The sequence below is a fragment of the Cynocephalus volans genome, chromosome 4 (assembly GCF_027409185.1).
Source record: "Cynocephalus volans isolate mCynVol1 chromosome 4, mCynVol1.pri, whole genome shotgun sequence".
Classification (NCBI taxonomy): domain Eukaryota; kingdom Metazoa; phylum Chordata; class Mammalia; order Dermoptera; family Cynocephalidae; genus Cynocephalus; species Cynocephalus volans.
The window spans coordinates 23,214,193-23,227,817 of NC_084463.1; the positions used below are offsets into that span (position 1 = coordinate 23,214,193).

At 43.3% G+C, this 13,625-nt stretch overlaps 1 protein-coding gene across 1 annotated transcript; it reads left to right on the plus strand.

The window, feature by feature from the left end:
• The first annotated feature begins 296 nt into the window (after positions 1 to 296).
• TIRAP (TIR domain containing adaptor protein) lies at positions 297 to 12,023 on the plus strand. Its single transcript, XM_063093449.1, has 4 exons — positions 297 to 367; positions 7,997 to 8,155; positions 9,485 to 10,063; positions 10,687 to 12,023. The coding sequence occupies exons 2-4, from the start codon at positions 8,089 to 8,091 to the stop codon at positions 10,704 to 10,706; spliced, it is 666 nt and encodes a 221-aa protein (XP_062949519.1). The 5' UTR covers positions 297 to 367; positions 7,997 to 8,088; the 3' UTR covers positions 10,707 to 12,023.
• The last annotated feature ends 1,602 nt before the right edge of the window (positions 12,024 to 13,625 follow it).

A 13,625-nucleotide genomic window follows, 5' to 3' on the forward strand; every position in this document is an offset into this window, starting at 1 on the left:
ATGGTGGGTTTCGGGGAACTCAGGCGTAAAGGCCCATCTCCAAGTTCCTGCCGGGTTAGCTGGGTGGATGGCTACGTACCCACCTGCAGCGGGGACGGTCCCTCTCCGCTGCAGGGAGGCCCCGACTCCGCCTCACCGAGGAGACGGGCGCCCGGAGTGACGTGGAAGCCGGGCTGGTCCGGCTCTCGGGCTGCAGGGGGCGCCGGGGCTGCCCGCGTCCCGCACCTTCCCCAGCCCGACCGTGCCCGGGCGCCTGCAATGTCGGGGCCGGGCGGTGTGGAGGAGGGGCGGGTGCCCGGCCGCCCGCGGCGCTTCCGGGGAGCGGGGCCTGCGCTGCACTTCCCGGCCGGCCGGAGCCCGCGCGCAGGTGAGCCCGGGGCGGAGGCGCTGAGGCGCGGGTGCGGGGAGGCGGCTGGGCCCGAGGGTGGCCGAGGCGGGTCCCAGGGGCGGGCGGGGTCTCCGACCCCGACCTTGAACCGCAGGAATCCATCCTGCCTTGGCCCGGCCCTGCGGTACCTCTGCCCCTGAGTGACCGCCTTCTCCTCTCCTGCTCCGTTTACCTGGCTGCCTCTAACACCCTGACCACGCAGTCAGCATGAAAAGGCCCTCCGAGAAAGCTGTCCCCTTTCCTGTGGCAGAGGAGCCCGCGGGGAGAGCCTCTCCTTTAGCTTTGCTGAAAGAGCCTGGCTCGGTCGGTTTGTTTCAATCTTCGTCTAACTGAGGTTGGTCAGTTAGCTCAGTTGGTTAGAGCTCAGTGTTGATAACACCAAGGTAAAGGGTTCAGATCCCTGTGCAGACCAGCCGCATTAAAAAACAAACAAACAACAACAACAAAAAAACTTGTCTCACTGTAGATACTGTTTCACCCAGTCTCCTTACATCCTTCTCTGCTAAGGTTTTTGTGACACTGATTCACCAAGTACATGGGTTAAGGACCAATCGAGGCATTCCCACCACAGTCATTTAATGAGCATATGCCGTGGGCTAGGTACTGTGCCAGGTACGAGTGACAGCATTGAACAGGACAGACTCAGTTCTCTAGTCCTCAAGGAGACAGGTGAACTAGAATCACAACACACCCGAGAAGTGAAAGAGGGGAAGTATGGAGACACCTTCCCCAGGGGGGACACAGGGTCAGGGATGACTCAGTCATCTAGCTGTTTTTTAGACTTTTTTTTAAAAGTTCGTATATAAGTACACAGATCATAAGTGTACAGCTTAATCATTTTTCACAACGAGGTTATTTCCTGCACAGCCTGATCTGATAACAATAAGCAAAACATTACTATTATCCTGGCTTCTAACACTATAAAATAGTTTTGCCTATTTTCTAGACTTTCAACCCATGGAGTTATATATTATGTACTCTTGTGTATATGGCATCTTATACTCAGTATGCTTTGTGAGATTCACCCATGTTATGTTTAGCAGTAATTCTTTCATTGTCACTGATGTGTAATATTCCACTGTATAACTCGATCATAATTTATCCATTCTACTGGACACTTGGGTTGATGGACACGGTTGTTTCCACTTTGGGGTTATTTTGAATCCCGCTGCTACAGTGGAATTGCTGGGTGTGTGTATATGTTCAGCTTTAAATTAGTGCCAAACAGTTCTCCAAAGTGGTTGTACCAATTTACACTCCCACCAGTAGTGCGTGAGGTTCTGTTCCTACACATCTTTATCAATACTTGATGCTGTCTCTCTTTTTCACTGTAATTGTGCTGAGTGTGTATCAGTGATGCATTGAGGTTTTAATTTGCATTTCCCTGATGACTAATGAACTGTTCATTTTTTAATGTATCTACTAGCCATTTGAATATCCTTTTTATGAAGTGCCTGTTCAATTTGCCTATTTTTCTAATAGGTTGTCTTTTTCTTACTAGTTTGTTAAGAGTTCTTGAAATATTTGGATATGAGACATTTATCGGATATGTATTTTTTTCAACCTTTCCCCTCTCTCAGTAGATTGCCATTTCATTCTCCTAATGTCTTTTGATGAACAGAACTTCTTCATTTTAATGTTTTCCAACTTATCATTTTTTCCTTTATGGTTGTATTATGCATATCTAGTTTTAAAAAATCTTTGAGGTCCGGCCCATGGCTCACTTGGGAGAGTGTGGTGCTGAGAACACCAAGGCCGTGGGTTCGGATCCCTATATAGGGATGGCCGGTTAGCTCACTTGGGAGAGCATGGTGCTAAGACCACCAAGTCAAGGGTTAAGATCCCTTTACCGGTCATCTTTAAAAAAAAAAAATAATAATAATAATCTTTGCCTATCCCAAAGTCAGGAAAATAATTTCCCATATTTTCCTCTAAAACCTTTATTGTTTTACCATTCACATTTATACCTACTGTCCATTTGAAATTAATTTTTGTATGGTGTGAGGTGTGGGTCAAGATTGATTTTTTTCTCCACAAAGCTATCTAAATTGATCTAACACCATTTATTGAAAAGACCATCTTTCCCCACTGCACTTCAGGGTCACCGCTGTCATAAGTCAGCAGATTGTACAGATGTGTGTCTGTTCCTGGACACCTGTTCTTCCATTGATCTCTTTGTCCACCCTTGCATACTGTTTTAGTTCGTTTTGGGTTGCTATAACAGAATACCTGAGACTGGGTCAATTATAAGGAAAAGAGGTTTATTTGGCTTACGATTCTGGGTCAGCTGCATCTGGTGTGGGCCTCAGGCTGCTTCTACTCCTGGTGGAAAGTGGCGGGCAGCCGACGGATACAAGCAGATCACATGGCGAGAGGAAGCAAGAGAGAAAGGAGGTGCCAGGGTCCTTTAAACAACAAGCTCTCGTGGGAACTAATAGAGCGAGAACTCACTCATTAATCCCCCCTCCCCCAGGGAGAGCATTAATCCATTCATGAGGCCCCATGACTCAATCAGTTTCCAACACTGCCACATTGGGGATCAAATTTCCACATGAGTTTTGGTAGGGACAACACATCAAAACTCCATCACATACCAATGTCATGCTGCCTTAATTACTGTTGCTTTATGATAAATCTTTATTATTCTGGTAGTGAAAGTCCTCAGCATTGTTCCTCAAGATCTTAGGTATCTTTCTCCAAACTTCCCTCCTAAAGCCTTTTTAAAAAATTTAGAAAAAGTAGTCATTTTACAATCTCAAATGGGGACTAATGTACAAGGGTATATAATTAGCACAATTTGTAACTGTATCTGGCAATAAACTCACTGCTGACACAATCTGTATTACATTCAGTGACTACATATTTACATGAGACTTACAGCAAAGTAAATACAAACTAATTCATCATGTTAGCTTAAAATAGCCGTTTATATATTGTTTCAAAACAATGGCAATTTTTTAAAACTAAGAAATAAGTTTTCCAAGGACCAGTTTGCTATTTTTTGAAAATACAGCAACATTATTTATAGTGCTTCCCATTTATGTTTGGTCAGTAAGATCATTTTCCTGTGTGGCTGAAATACAGCTAAGGTTTTAGATCTTAACAATCAAAGTAACAATACTTTTGATCTGTGATTGAATTTAAAGTATTGGGTGCTTTTATTTACACACTCACACACACACACACACGCCTTTTCACATTTGTAAGTCTTCAAAATGTAAAATAATGTAGTGCTGAAAGCATATTTGCCTTGCCGTATATTCATTAAATATGATTTATTTTAATATGGTTCATAAGACTTTAGTTAATTAGCTAGAATTCTGTGACTGTTTCCTGCCTGCTAGAATTCAGTCTTAAATTTGACCTTATAGCAAAATCAGTAATTTGGAATTTATTTCACAAAATCAATCCCAGGATTTCCTGGGCATTTTTGAATTACTTCACTACTTTAAAATATAAGTAACAATGTAATAGGAAAGTGGTTACTTGTGTCACAATTACCTGGGGTGCTCTTTAAAAATGCAGATTTCTGTCCCACTTCTGAACCACTGAATAGGACTCGCCAGGGTTATCTAGGGTTTTTTGTTTGTTTGTTTTAGGGGAGTCTTTTTTTGGTGCTAGCCAGTACAGGGACCTGAATCCTTGACCTTGGTGTTATAACACCGTGCTCTAACTGAGCTAACTAGCCGGCCCTCCATATTTTGTAAAAACTCCCTAGATGATAATAATATGCAGCTTGGTGTGGAAACCACTGATGCCTACTAGACCAGTCTTTAGGTATGTTAAAATCGTGGGGTACTAGTTTGTTTGTTTGTTTATCGGCAGCTGGCCATTATGGGGATCTGAACCCTTGACTTTGGTATCATAACACCACACTCCAACCAATTGTGGGGTATTTGTTTAAAATGCAGATTCCTAAGAGTCACACCCAGAGATTTTATTCAGTAGACTTGAGATGAGGCACAGAAGCCAGCATTTTAAACCATCATCATAGTTGATCCTATATTAGTTTTCTAAGCTACATAACAAATCACCACAAATTTAGTGGCTGAAATCATCACCTAGTTATTATCTCAAAGTTTCTGTGGATCAAGGGCAATGTTTGACTGGGTCCTCTGCTCACAATCTCACCTGGCAGCAATCCGGGTGTTAGCTGGGGCTGGAGTGTCATCAGAAGCTCAAATGGGAAAAGATCCATTTCCAAACTTCCTCAGGTTATTGGCCAAATTCATCTCCTTGCAATTGTAGGACTGAGGTCTGTTTCCTTGCTGGCCATCAGCTGGGGGCCACTCTCAGCTCCTAAAGGCTGTCTGCAGTTCCTTGACATGTGACCCTGTCACGTGGCAACTTCTTAAAGTCAGCAAGGGAATCTCTCTCTCCCTCCCGCTAATAAATTGGAGCTACACACACACACACACACACACACACACACTTATGCATGCATGCTCACTTGCATACACAATATTCGTATATATGTTATATATTATATATACATATATAGTATATATCCTGTGTATGCAGGTATATAGACACTCACATACATCACCTATAGTAATGTAATCACGTGAGTGACGTCTCATCACCTTTGTTATATTCTACTGATTAGAAGTGAGTCATGAATTCTTCCAACAGTCACGAGTGTGAGCAAGGGGGCCACCCTAGGGTCTGTCTCCCACAGTGTGCAAACCACTCTTTGAGAAACACTGTATTGTGTGTGTCAAGCTATAGATGAATTATATTCAGTGTTTTAAATGGCATTGTCCTGCAATCCCTAATGAATCCTGCTTAGACAAATGTTTTAGCAAGTGTTTGAGACCAAAACTTAGCCTTTTGAAACCAAAATTCTTAAATAGAAAATCAAAGTCAGGTGAAGTGATAATTCATTCATTTAAGGGTGTAAAACCTCTTTCAAATAATTTAAATCTTTAAACAGATCAGTTTTTAGCACTCAACTTAAATACAATGCTTTTTGGTTTGACATACAGTGTATTAGTTTCCTATTACTGCTGTAACAAATTACTACAAATTGAGGGCCCTCACACAACACACATGTATTATCTTACAGTTGTGGAGGTCAGAAGTCTACGATGGATCAGCAGGGCTGCATTCCATCTGGAAGGTCTAGGGGAGAAGCCATTGACTTACCTTGCCCAGCTACAGAGGCTGCCCACATCCCCCTGCTCCTGCTTATGCATGGCACCGACCTCTGCTTCTGTGGTTATATCTCTCTCTGACCCACCTGCCTTCCTCTTATAAGGACTCTGGTGATTACATTTGGACCACCTGGATAATCCAGGATACTCTTCCCATCTCAAGATTCTTAATTGCATCTGCAAAGTCCCCTTTTGCCATGTGGTAACATATTCACAGTTCCAGGGATTGGGACGTGGGCATCTTTGGCAGACCATTATTTTGTCTACCACAGATAGTGGTTCCAGCTTAACAGGAATCTAATATGAATTATAAAAGATATGTATTCTAACCATATGACTTCACAGGCTTCAGTACATTCCCCATATAATAGAAATTGGAAACCAGTTTGATATTAGACAATACTTAATATACTTTGGATTTTATACAGCAAAACTTCGTAACATTTCCTTCATATAAGTTCCTACGTATAATATTGGAAAAGCATTCTAGAAACCACTAAAAGTAGCATGCTGCTTCTTTTTTGAAGAAGCTCTTTACTACTTTTTTTATCAAATCTTAGTTATTATCTACAAAATATGTACTTTGGTATATATCGTTCTACTTAATTAATTTTTTATTTTATTTTTATTTTTTATTATTATTATCGTTTTTCAGTGGCTGCCCAGTATGGGGATCTGAACTCGTGATATTGGTGTTATAAAGCTGAGCTCTGACTATGAATTTTTTAAAAGCACTAGAAAAAAGTGGCTAAATATGAGGCCACACAGCAAATCAGAGAGTAGACAGAGTTAGTGATTAGACCTTCCTGTTGGGGATTTGGGTACATTATCTTGTCTGTGTGACAACTGTATCTCGACATATGACAACTATTACTAAGTCCTGGAAAGATTAAAGTGTGTTTAAGTGTGTAATAGCTCTACAGCCCTGGCTGCACAAACAGTCGACTTTTGGTGTCCTTTTGGTGGCTTAACAGCTGCTTTGCTCTTTCAAATGTCTTCTATGCTTCCTGTACCCATTCCTGTTGTTCTTTCTGCCCCCTTTGCTAGTGCAGTTGACATTTTTTTGTTGTTGTTGTTGTTTTTAACTTTGATATACATTCATGAATCATCAGCATCTCATGCTTATATTAGTCAGCTTGGTAAAATAGTGGTTAGCATCAGTGAACAAAGCATTAGTGTCCATCATAGAATGATATTCTTTAAATTTTGAAACCTCTTATGTCAGTGTGTCTAATAATACAACTTGTTTCTGTATGACTTCCCAGAAGGTTGGTTTTGACTTCTGCAGATCCAGCAGAGTGAGAAAGCAGCCCTCTGCCAGCTGCTGCACAGCTCTAGAGCCAGTTCTCCACCAGCCTTTCATCTAAAGAAGTGTCAATAGAAAACTACAGCTCCCTCTTGGAATGGGGCAAGTTTTGCCAGGCACATTCTCCCAGAAAGGCAGGCCGAAAGAGCCTCCACCATCAGGGACATCCCCTGTCATTGTGGTGGGAAGAGAACATGGCAAGTTGCCCATCTCAGGAATTCTTGGTACTTTGCATTTCCATTTAAATTTAGAAGCAGTTTGACAACATTTCCACCAGAAAAACCCAAAACCAAAACCCTCCTGGAATTTGATATAGCATTGAACTAAAGATCAGTTTGGGGAAAATTAACATTGTAATATTGAGTCTTATAGGCCATGAGCATAATATATCCCGCTTCGATATCTAGAATATTTTAAACACATGTAACCCACAAAATTTTCTGAGCATTTATTATATGGCAGGCACCATTAGCACTTTACAGAAATTATCTTGTGTAATCTTCACAATGATGCTGAGAAGTAGGTTCTAGTATTATTTCCATTTTGCAGATAGAGAAACTGAAGTTTAGCAAGATTGCCAAAGGCCAAAGGCCATGATTGAGAATTCAGGCATCCTGCAGTCTGCACTCATCACGTCACCACTGTGTGATACTACCTCCCTGAGCTGACAGCTGAGGGGTGGATAGGTGGATGGATGGGGTCATTCGGGGGGGACGCAGACTTGGAGGAAAAGTTTCCCAAGATTTACTGCATGTGCTCTGTCTCTACTGCTCAGCGTCTGTCGACTGGATACATCATTATTTGTCCAAATAGTAACTGTCCTTCTCTCATGTTAGAATATATGCAGGAAGTCCCTCAGCTGCCTGCCAGCTGCCCTTTCTCAGATCCCGCATGCACTCCTGACCAGGTAGAGCAGAGAACAGCCACTCAGCTGGCCGTGCTGAGCTCATACACTGTATGTCTGACCACACCACACAGACCTGGGTTCATCCATAAACCAGTTCCAGTCACAGTGGTGCCTGTCACTAACCCCTAGGGATGAAGGACCCATTTAGAGACTGATCCCCTGTCAGGCATTAGGAAAGAACTTCCAGGAGCCCACCCACTGGGTAAGTACAGCTTTCATGATTCTCTTTCTGTCCCTTGTAGGATGGCTGTTCCATGAGGTCAAGACGGGATCTCCTCCCTTCTCCCGCTTCACCAATGCCTGGACTCAGAGGGTTAGATTTGAGCCCTTCACTATGGCATCATCGACCTCCCTCCCAGCTCCTCGCTCCCAGTCCAAGAAGCCACTGGGCAAGATGACTGGTGAGTGGAACCAGACTGCTAATTCTGCTCCTGTTCCTAAGAATGTCGTCCTCACTGTCCATAGTAGCGAGGTGGGATGCCTGCCTGGTCCGAACACAGGGGAGAGATGCAGGAAGGCTGATGATGGGGGAAGCTCCTGACTTGACGTCAGTGCCTGGATGCTCTGTGGATAGTGTGGAAGGAATGCAAGCATCAGTGGAATCTTTAATCCTTTTTTTTTTTTTTTTTTTGTCATTTTTTCGTGACCGGCACTCAGCCAGTGAGTGCACTGGTCATTCCTATATAGGATCCGAACCCGCGGCGGGAGCATCGCTGCGCTCCCAGCGCAGCACTCTACCGAGTGCGCCACGGGCTCGGCCCATCTTTAATCCTTTTGGCTCAAAGGTTTTCCAGTCCTGCTCATCTAATTTTCCTAGCCTGGAAATCACTATACTGAGTCCTTAACATTGTGTCTCTTGTCATCTAAATGTTTTTTCCAGAACCACTCAGAGGAAGGAGCCAGGCAGACAGAGAAAACTAATCAATCTCCAGAACACCAAACTATCCTTATCAACAGCCAGGGAAGCTAAATGTTAATATGATTATGGAGTACTCACAATATATTGGACACTGCATTATCTCAGTGAACTTTCAACAACTAAAATGAACCCATTAACAGATGAGGAAATGGAGACATAGACTCACTTGCTTAGAGTCATATAGAAAGCAAAGAGCAGGCCGACAATCGAATGTGTGTGCCTGACTCCAGAGTGCAGGCTCTGAATCACTAAGCTCTGTGCTCTTCAGGAGCTCTGAACAGTAGTGCTCTTCATACTTCTGTGTTGCCCATTTTGCAACAATCTAGGATTTCTCGGGGCCTAACAGATGCCACTCCTCCCCACCCTTTCCTTCCTATAACAGGTAACCCACCTTAATCTAAATTCACCCCCCTCAGTGCTAGAAGTGGGCATTGGGACTCATTGATCCTTAATAGGATCATGGCTCTACTTACAGACTCACAGGTGGTTGACTAGTCAGCTCTAGTGGAAAGTTCTGTGTAAGGTGGGCTGGGGGTACCAAAGGTCCTGGAGTAGGAGAAGGCCATCTCTCTTAATCAGGCTGGTAAAAGCGTCCCACATAAGGAATATTCCTGAAAGCTTTAAAGACAGAGGGAACTTTTAGACAAGTTCTGAAGAATGTACAAAATTAGCAGAGTAGTAGGACTCTGAGTATAAGAAGGTGTTTCCCAGTGCAGGAGATGGACTGGAGTCCTGTCCATCCTCCCTTTGCAGTGGGGCTCCTCCCTGCATGGTCAGCCTAAGCAGACTGTTTCCTCCCACACTCCCGCAGACTGGTTCAGGCAGGCCCTGTTGAAGAAGCCCAAGAAGATGTCTCCTGAAAGCCCTTCCAGTGATGTTTCACAGCCAGTCTCACAAGACAGCCCCCCACCCCTGGGCCTCAGTTCAGTCATGTCTCCCACCCCGCCACCAACAGCACCAGCAGCAGTGGCCAGCAGCAGCAGCCGCTGGAGCAAGGACTATGACGTCTGTGTGTGCTACAGCGAAGAGGACCTGGTGGTCGCCCAGGAGCTAGTCTCCTACCTGGAGGGCAGCTCTACCAGCCTGCGCTGCTTCCTGCAGCTTCGGGATGCAGCCCCCGGTGGTGCCATCGTGTCTGAGCTGTGCCAGGCACTGACCGGTAGTCACTGCCGCGTGCTGCTCATCACCCCAGGCTTCCTTCAGGACCCTTGGTGCAAGTACCAGATGCTGCAGGCCCTGACTGAAGCCCCGGGGGCGGAGGGCCGCATCATCCCCCTGCTGTCAGGCCTGACCAGAGCCGCCTACCCCCCAGAGCTCCGATTCATGTACTACGTGGATGGCAGGGGTCCCGATGGTGGCTTTCGCCAAGTCAAGGAAGCTATCATGCGTTGTAAGCTATGGGAAGGGTAGGGGAGGGGGATTCAGCCACAGTGTCTGATCTACCTGGGCTTTTAGTAGACAGCTGCTATGTAGCCTAGTAGTTAAAAGTGGAGGCTTTGGGAAGTGTCTGGGTTTGTATCCTGGCTCTTTTACCTGTTAGCATATGAGAAGTTATTTAACCCCTTCGTGCCTCAGTTTCTCCATTGGCCATCAGGATTCCATGACTGTAAAATGGGAAAATAGTATGTACATTAATTAAGTGTTCAGAACACTGCCTGGCACATGTAAATTATCCAATAACAGGTACAGCATAGCACATATCAAGACCTCATTAAGTATTAGCTGTAGTAGTAGTAGTAGTAGTGGTGGTATGTTTCTCTCACTGAGATCAGGTTGGAGATGTCCACCAAGAGTTGGGAAGATATCAGAAGTGACATTGGTTTAAGGCAAAATGGTGCAACATTACAGGAAAGAATTGCATATGCTAAGTGTATCCAGGGGAGGGACATTGTATTACAGTGGGTTTGGAAGTAGCATAACAGATAAGGAGGTAGAAGAGGCAGGGACATGTGGGAAGGAACAGAGATGCTGGGTTTGGGGGGCGTGCCAAGCGCTCTGATTGGTGTCTTTCAGATCTGCAGACACTCAGCTGACACTTCTTATATCACCGTGGGACCCAGAAAGTTGGAAGAAAGCTGGAAATGAAGAGCCCATGCAGGGCCCTGGATTCCAGCAGATGTGAAAAGAGGCATCAGGAGCCAGTGTCTGTGGCACTTTGTGTGTGACCTGGGATCAGTTTACCCATTAGGCTCCCATTACTGTGGGCTCCTCAGGAAGGCCATGGGGAGGGCTGGGACTCCCCCAGGAAGGCCATGAGGAAGCTGGGGACTCCCCCAACGAAGGCCATGAGGAAGCTGGGGACTCCCCAGGAAGGCCATGAAGAAACCAGAAATTGGAGGTGGTGCTGATTCCAGAGGGTCACTAGTGCTGTGCCTCCTGCCTAGTGGGGCAGAAGTCTGCACACACCTATGTCTTCTTCCCCTGGAATTGGGCACTGGTGTAGACAGGCGTCCCTCCCAAAGAGGGAACTCACCCAATTGATGAGCTAGAAGCCTAAACTGGAAGCCTCAGGGAAGGTTCTCCCAGTTGCCTGGGAGGTCAGGCAGAAAGCAGCAAGGACCAAACCCTTCAGACTCACACTACTGCTGCTTTTCCCAGAGGTGGCAGGTCACTTCAGGAAGGTGTATGAAAGACACATCCAGCACTGCACTGTTTTATTTATTGCATGAGTGTTGTTAAAGACACAAACCTAGAAGCCATTCTGAATGTACAGGACAGGGGAAGGGGCAGGTGGAGTGAAGAGAAGAAAAGTTAGGGCTCATTCCCTTCACCTGGGATCAAAAGCCCACCTATGCTGTGACATCTGGGGGCCTCACATGGGTCTGGCTAGAGCCGATGCTTTTCCAGTAGCTGTCTTCTCCTTCGGACTGAAACGAATTGGCATTGACTGTGTTCCTTGTGGGACAGGGAAGGTTTCATTCACCTGTTCTCAATAAGTCTGTTGTTGAGCTGAAATGAATTTCATTATTTCTCCCAATGTATACTTTGGGCCTCTTCTCTCACTTCCCCCTATCATGTCCCCTCTTTTTTTATCCTGCCCCTCCACCCCCAGGTCCCCCCTTTTAGTGAAAAACTTATTTTTTTAATTATGTCATTTTATTACATACAAAAGGACTAAAGAATAATATAACGTACACTCACGTACCTACCACCCAGCTGAAGAAGTATAACCTTATCTCCACGATGCTCCCTTTGTGCCCTTAATTATATTCCCCTCACTTCTCTAGCCAGAAATACCACTATTCTGAACTTTGAACTTTATCATCCTCAGCCTTTTTCTACAAATTTACTATGTATGTATGCATCCCTACCAATATATTGTATAGTTTCATGGTGTTATACTTTATATAAATGGCATTATAGTTTGTATTCTGCAGATTCCTTTCTTTGTTCACCATGTAAGATTTATTCACGTTGATGTATGTCACTCCAGTTAATTCACTTTCATTCCATTATGTACCATTATATATTATATAATATATAATGGTTTATATACCATTATATATTATATAATATATAATGGTTTATATACCATTATATATTATATAATATATAATGGTTTATATACCATTATATATTATTCCATTATATACTTCCCTTCCATTATATACACTATTAAGTCACACATTTTTCTACAAATGGATGTTTAGTTGTTTCTAGTTTTTTGCTATTAAAAACAATGAGCCTACGAATTTTTTGTATTTTTCCACGAGCAAGATTTTCTAAGATTTAACCTAGATGGGAAAGAGCTGAATAGTAAAGAATATACATCTTGTTTTACTAGAAGATAGCAAAATTTCTTCCAAATTGGTTGTGCCAATTTACATTCCTGTCATCTGTGTATGAGTTCCCACTTTTTCATATTATTGTCAATACTTAAAATTATCAGATTTTAAAGTGTTTGCTAATCTGGTGGATGAAAACTGGTATATGGTCATATTCTTTTTTTTCCTTTTTAGCTTTTTTATGAAAAACTATATATGTATCATATACTAGAAGGAAAAAGGCTGATGAATCCCCATAAGCTTATTACCCAGCTTCAGCTTTGTGTGTGTATGTGTGTGGCTGGCCAGTAAGGGGATCCAAAACCTTGACCTTGGTGTTATCAGCACCACGCTCTAATCAACTGAGCCAACTGACCAGCTTCCAGCTTCAACAATTACCCCAACTTTTAGCTAATCTTTTATCAACAACAGCCCTACACATTCCCTAACTCCCAGATCATTTTGAAACAAACCCCAGGCATTATTTTATTCTTAAATATTTAAATATGTATCCCTTGTAAATTATTACAAGTTTTTAAAAAAGCACAATAGTATCTTTTAAAGAATAGCAGTTTTACTCTTCATTTTAATATAAAATATTTCACCTATTACTTTGTAGTCTGTGCTTTTTGCGTCTTACTAGGAAGTCCTTCCCTACAACTGTATTTTCTTCTAGAAGTATTTCTTTTCCCATTTAGGTCTTTAATCCACCTGGATCTTTTGTTTGGGTTGTTTTTGTTGCTCTTGGTTAAGTCGGAGATCCAGTTTGGTTTTTTTCCCCACTAGAATAACCATCATTCACTAAATGACTAGTTCATACTTCCTCACTAATTGTGAAGTCACCACCGTCATAGATTGTCATATGTGGAGACCATTACTGCTCCATTCTCCTCCATTTGTGTTCATGTATCCCTGTTTTGGTGCCACACTGGCTTTCTACTACTGTTTTTAATAGGCCTTGATAGCCTGTAGGTCAATTCTTCTTGCTCTTATCAAAATCACTTTGCCTCTTCTTGTTCCATTACTCTTCGAAATATATTGTTTATTCAGTTTGTTGGGTTCTAGGAAAAAGCCTGTTAGTATTTTTATTGGGCTTACATGGAATTTATAGATTTAGGAAGAACAGGTGTTTTTACAACGGTCTTCCTACCCATAAAAATATGTCTCCATTTATTTATGTCCTTAAGT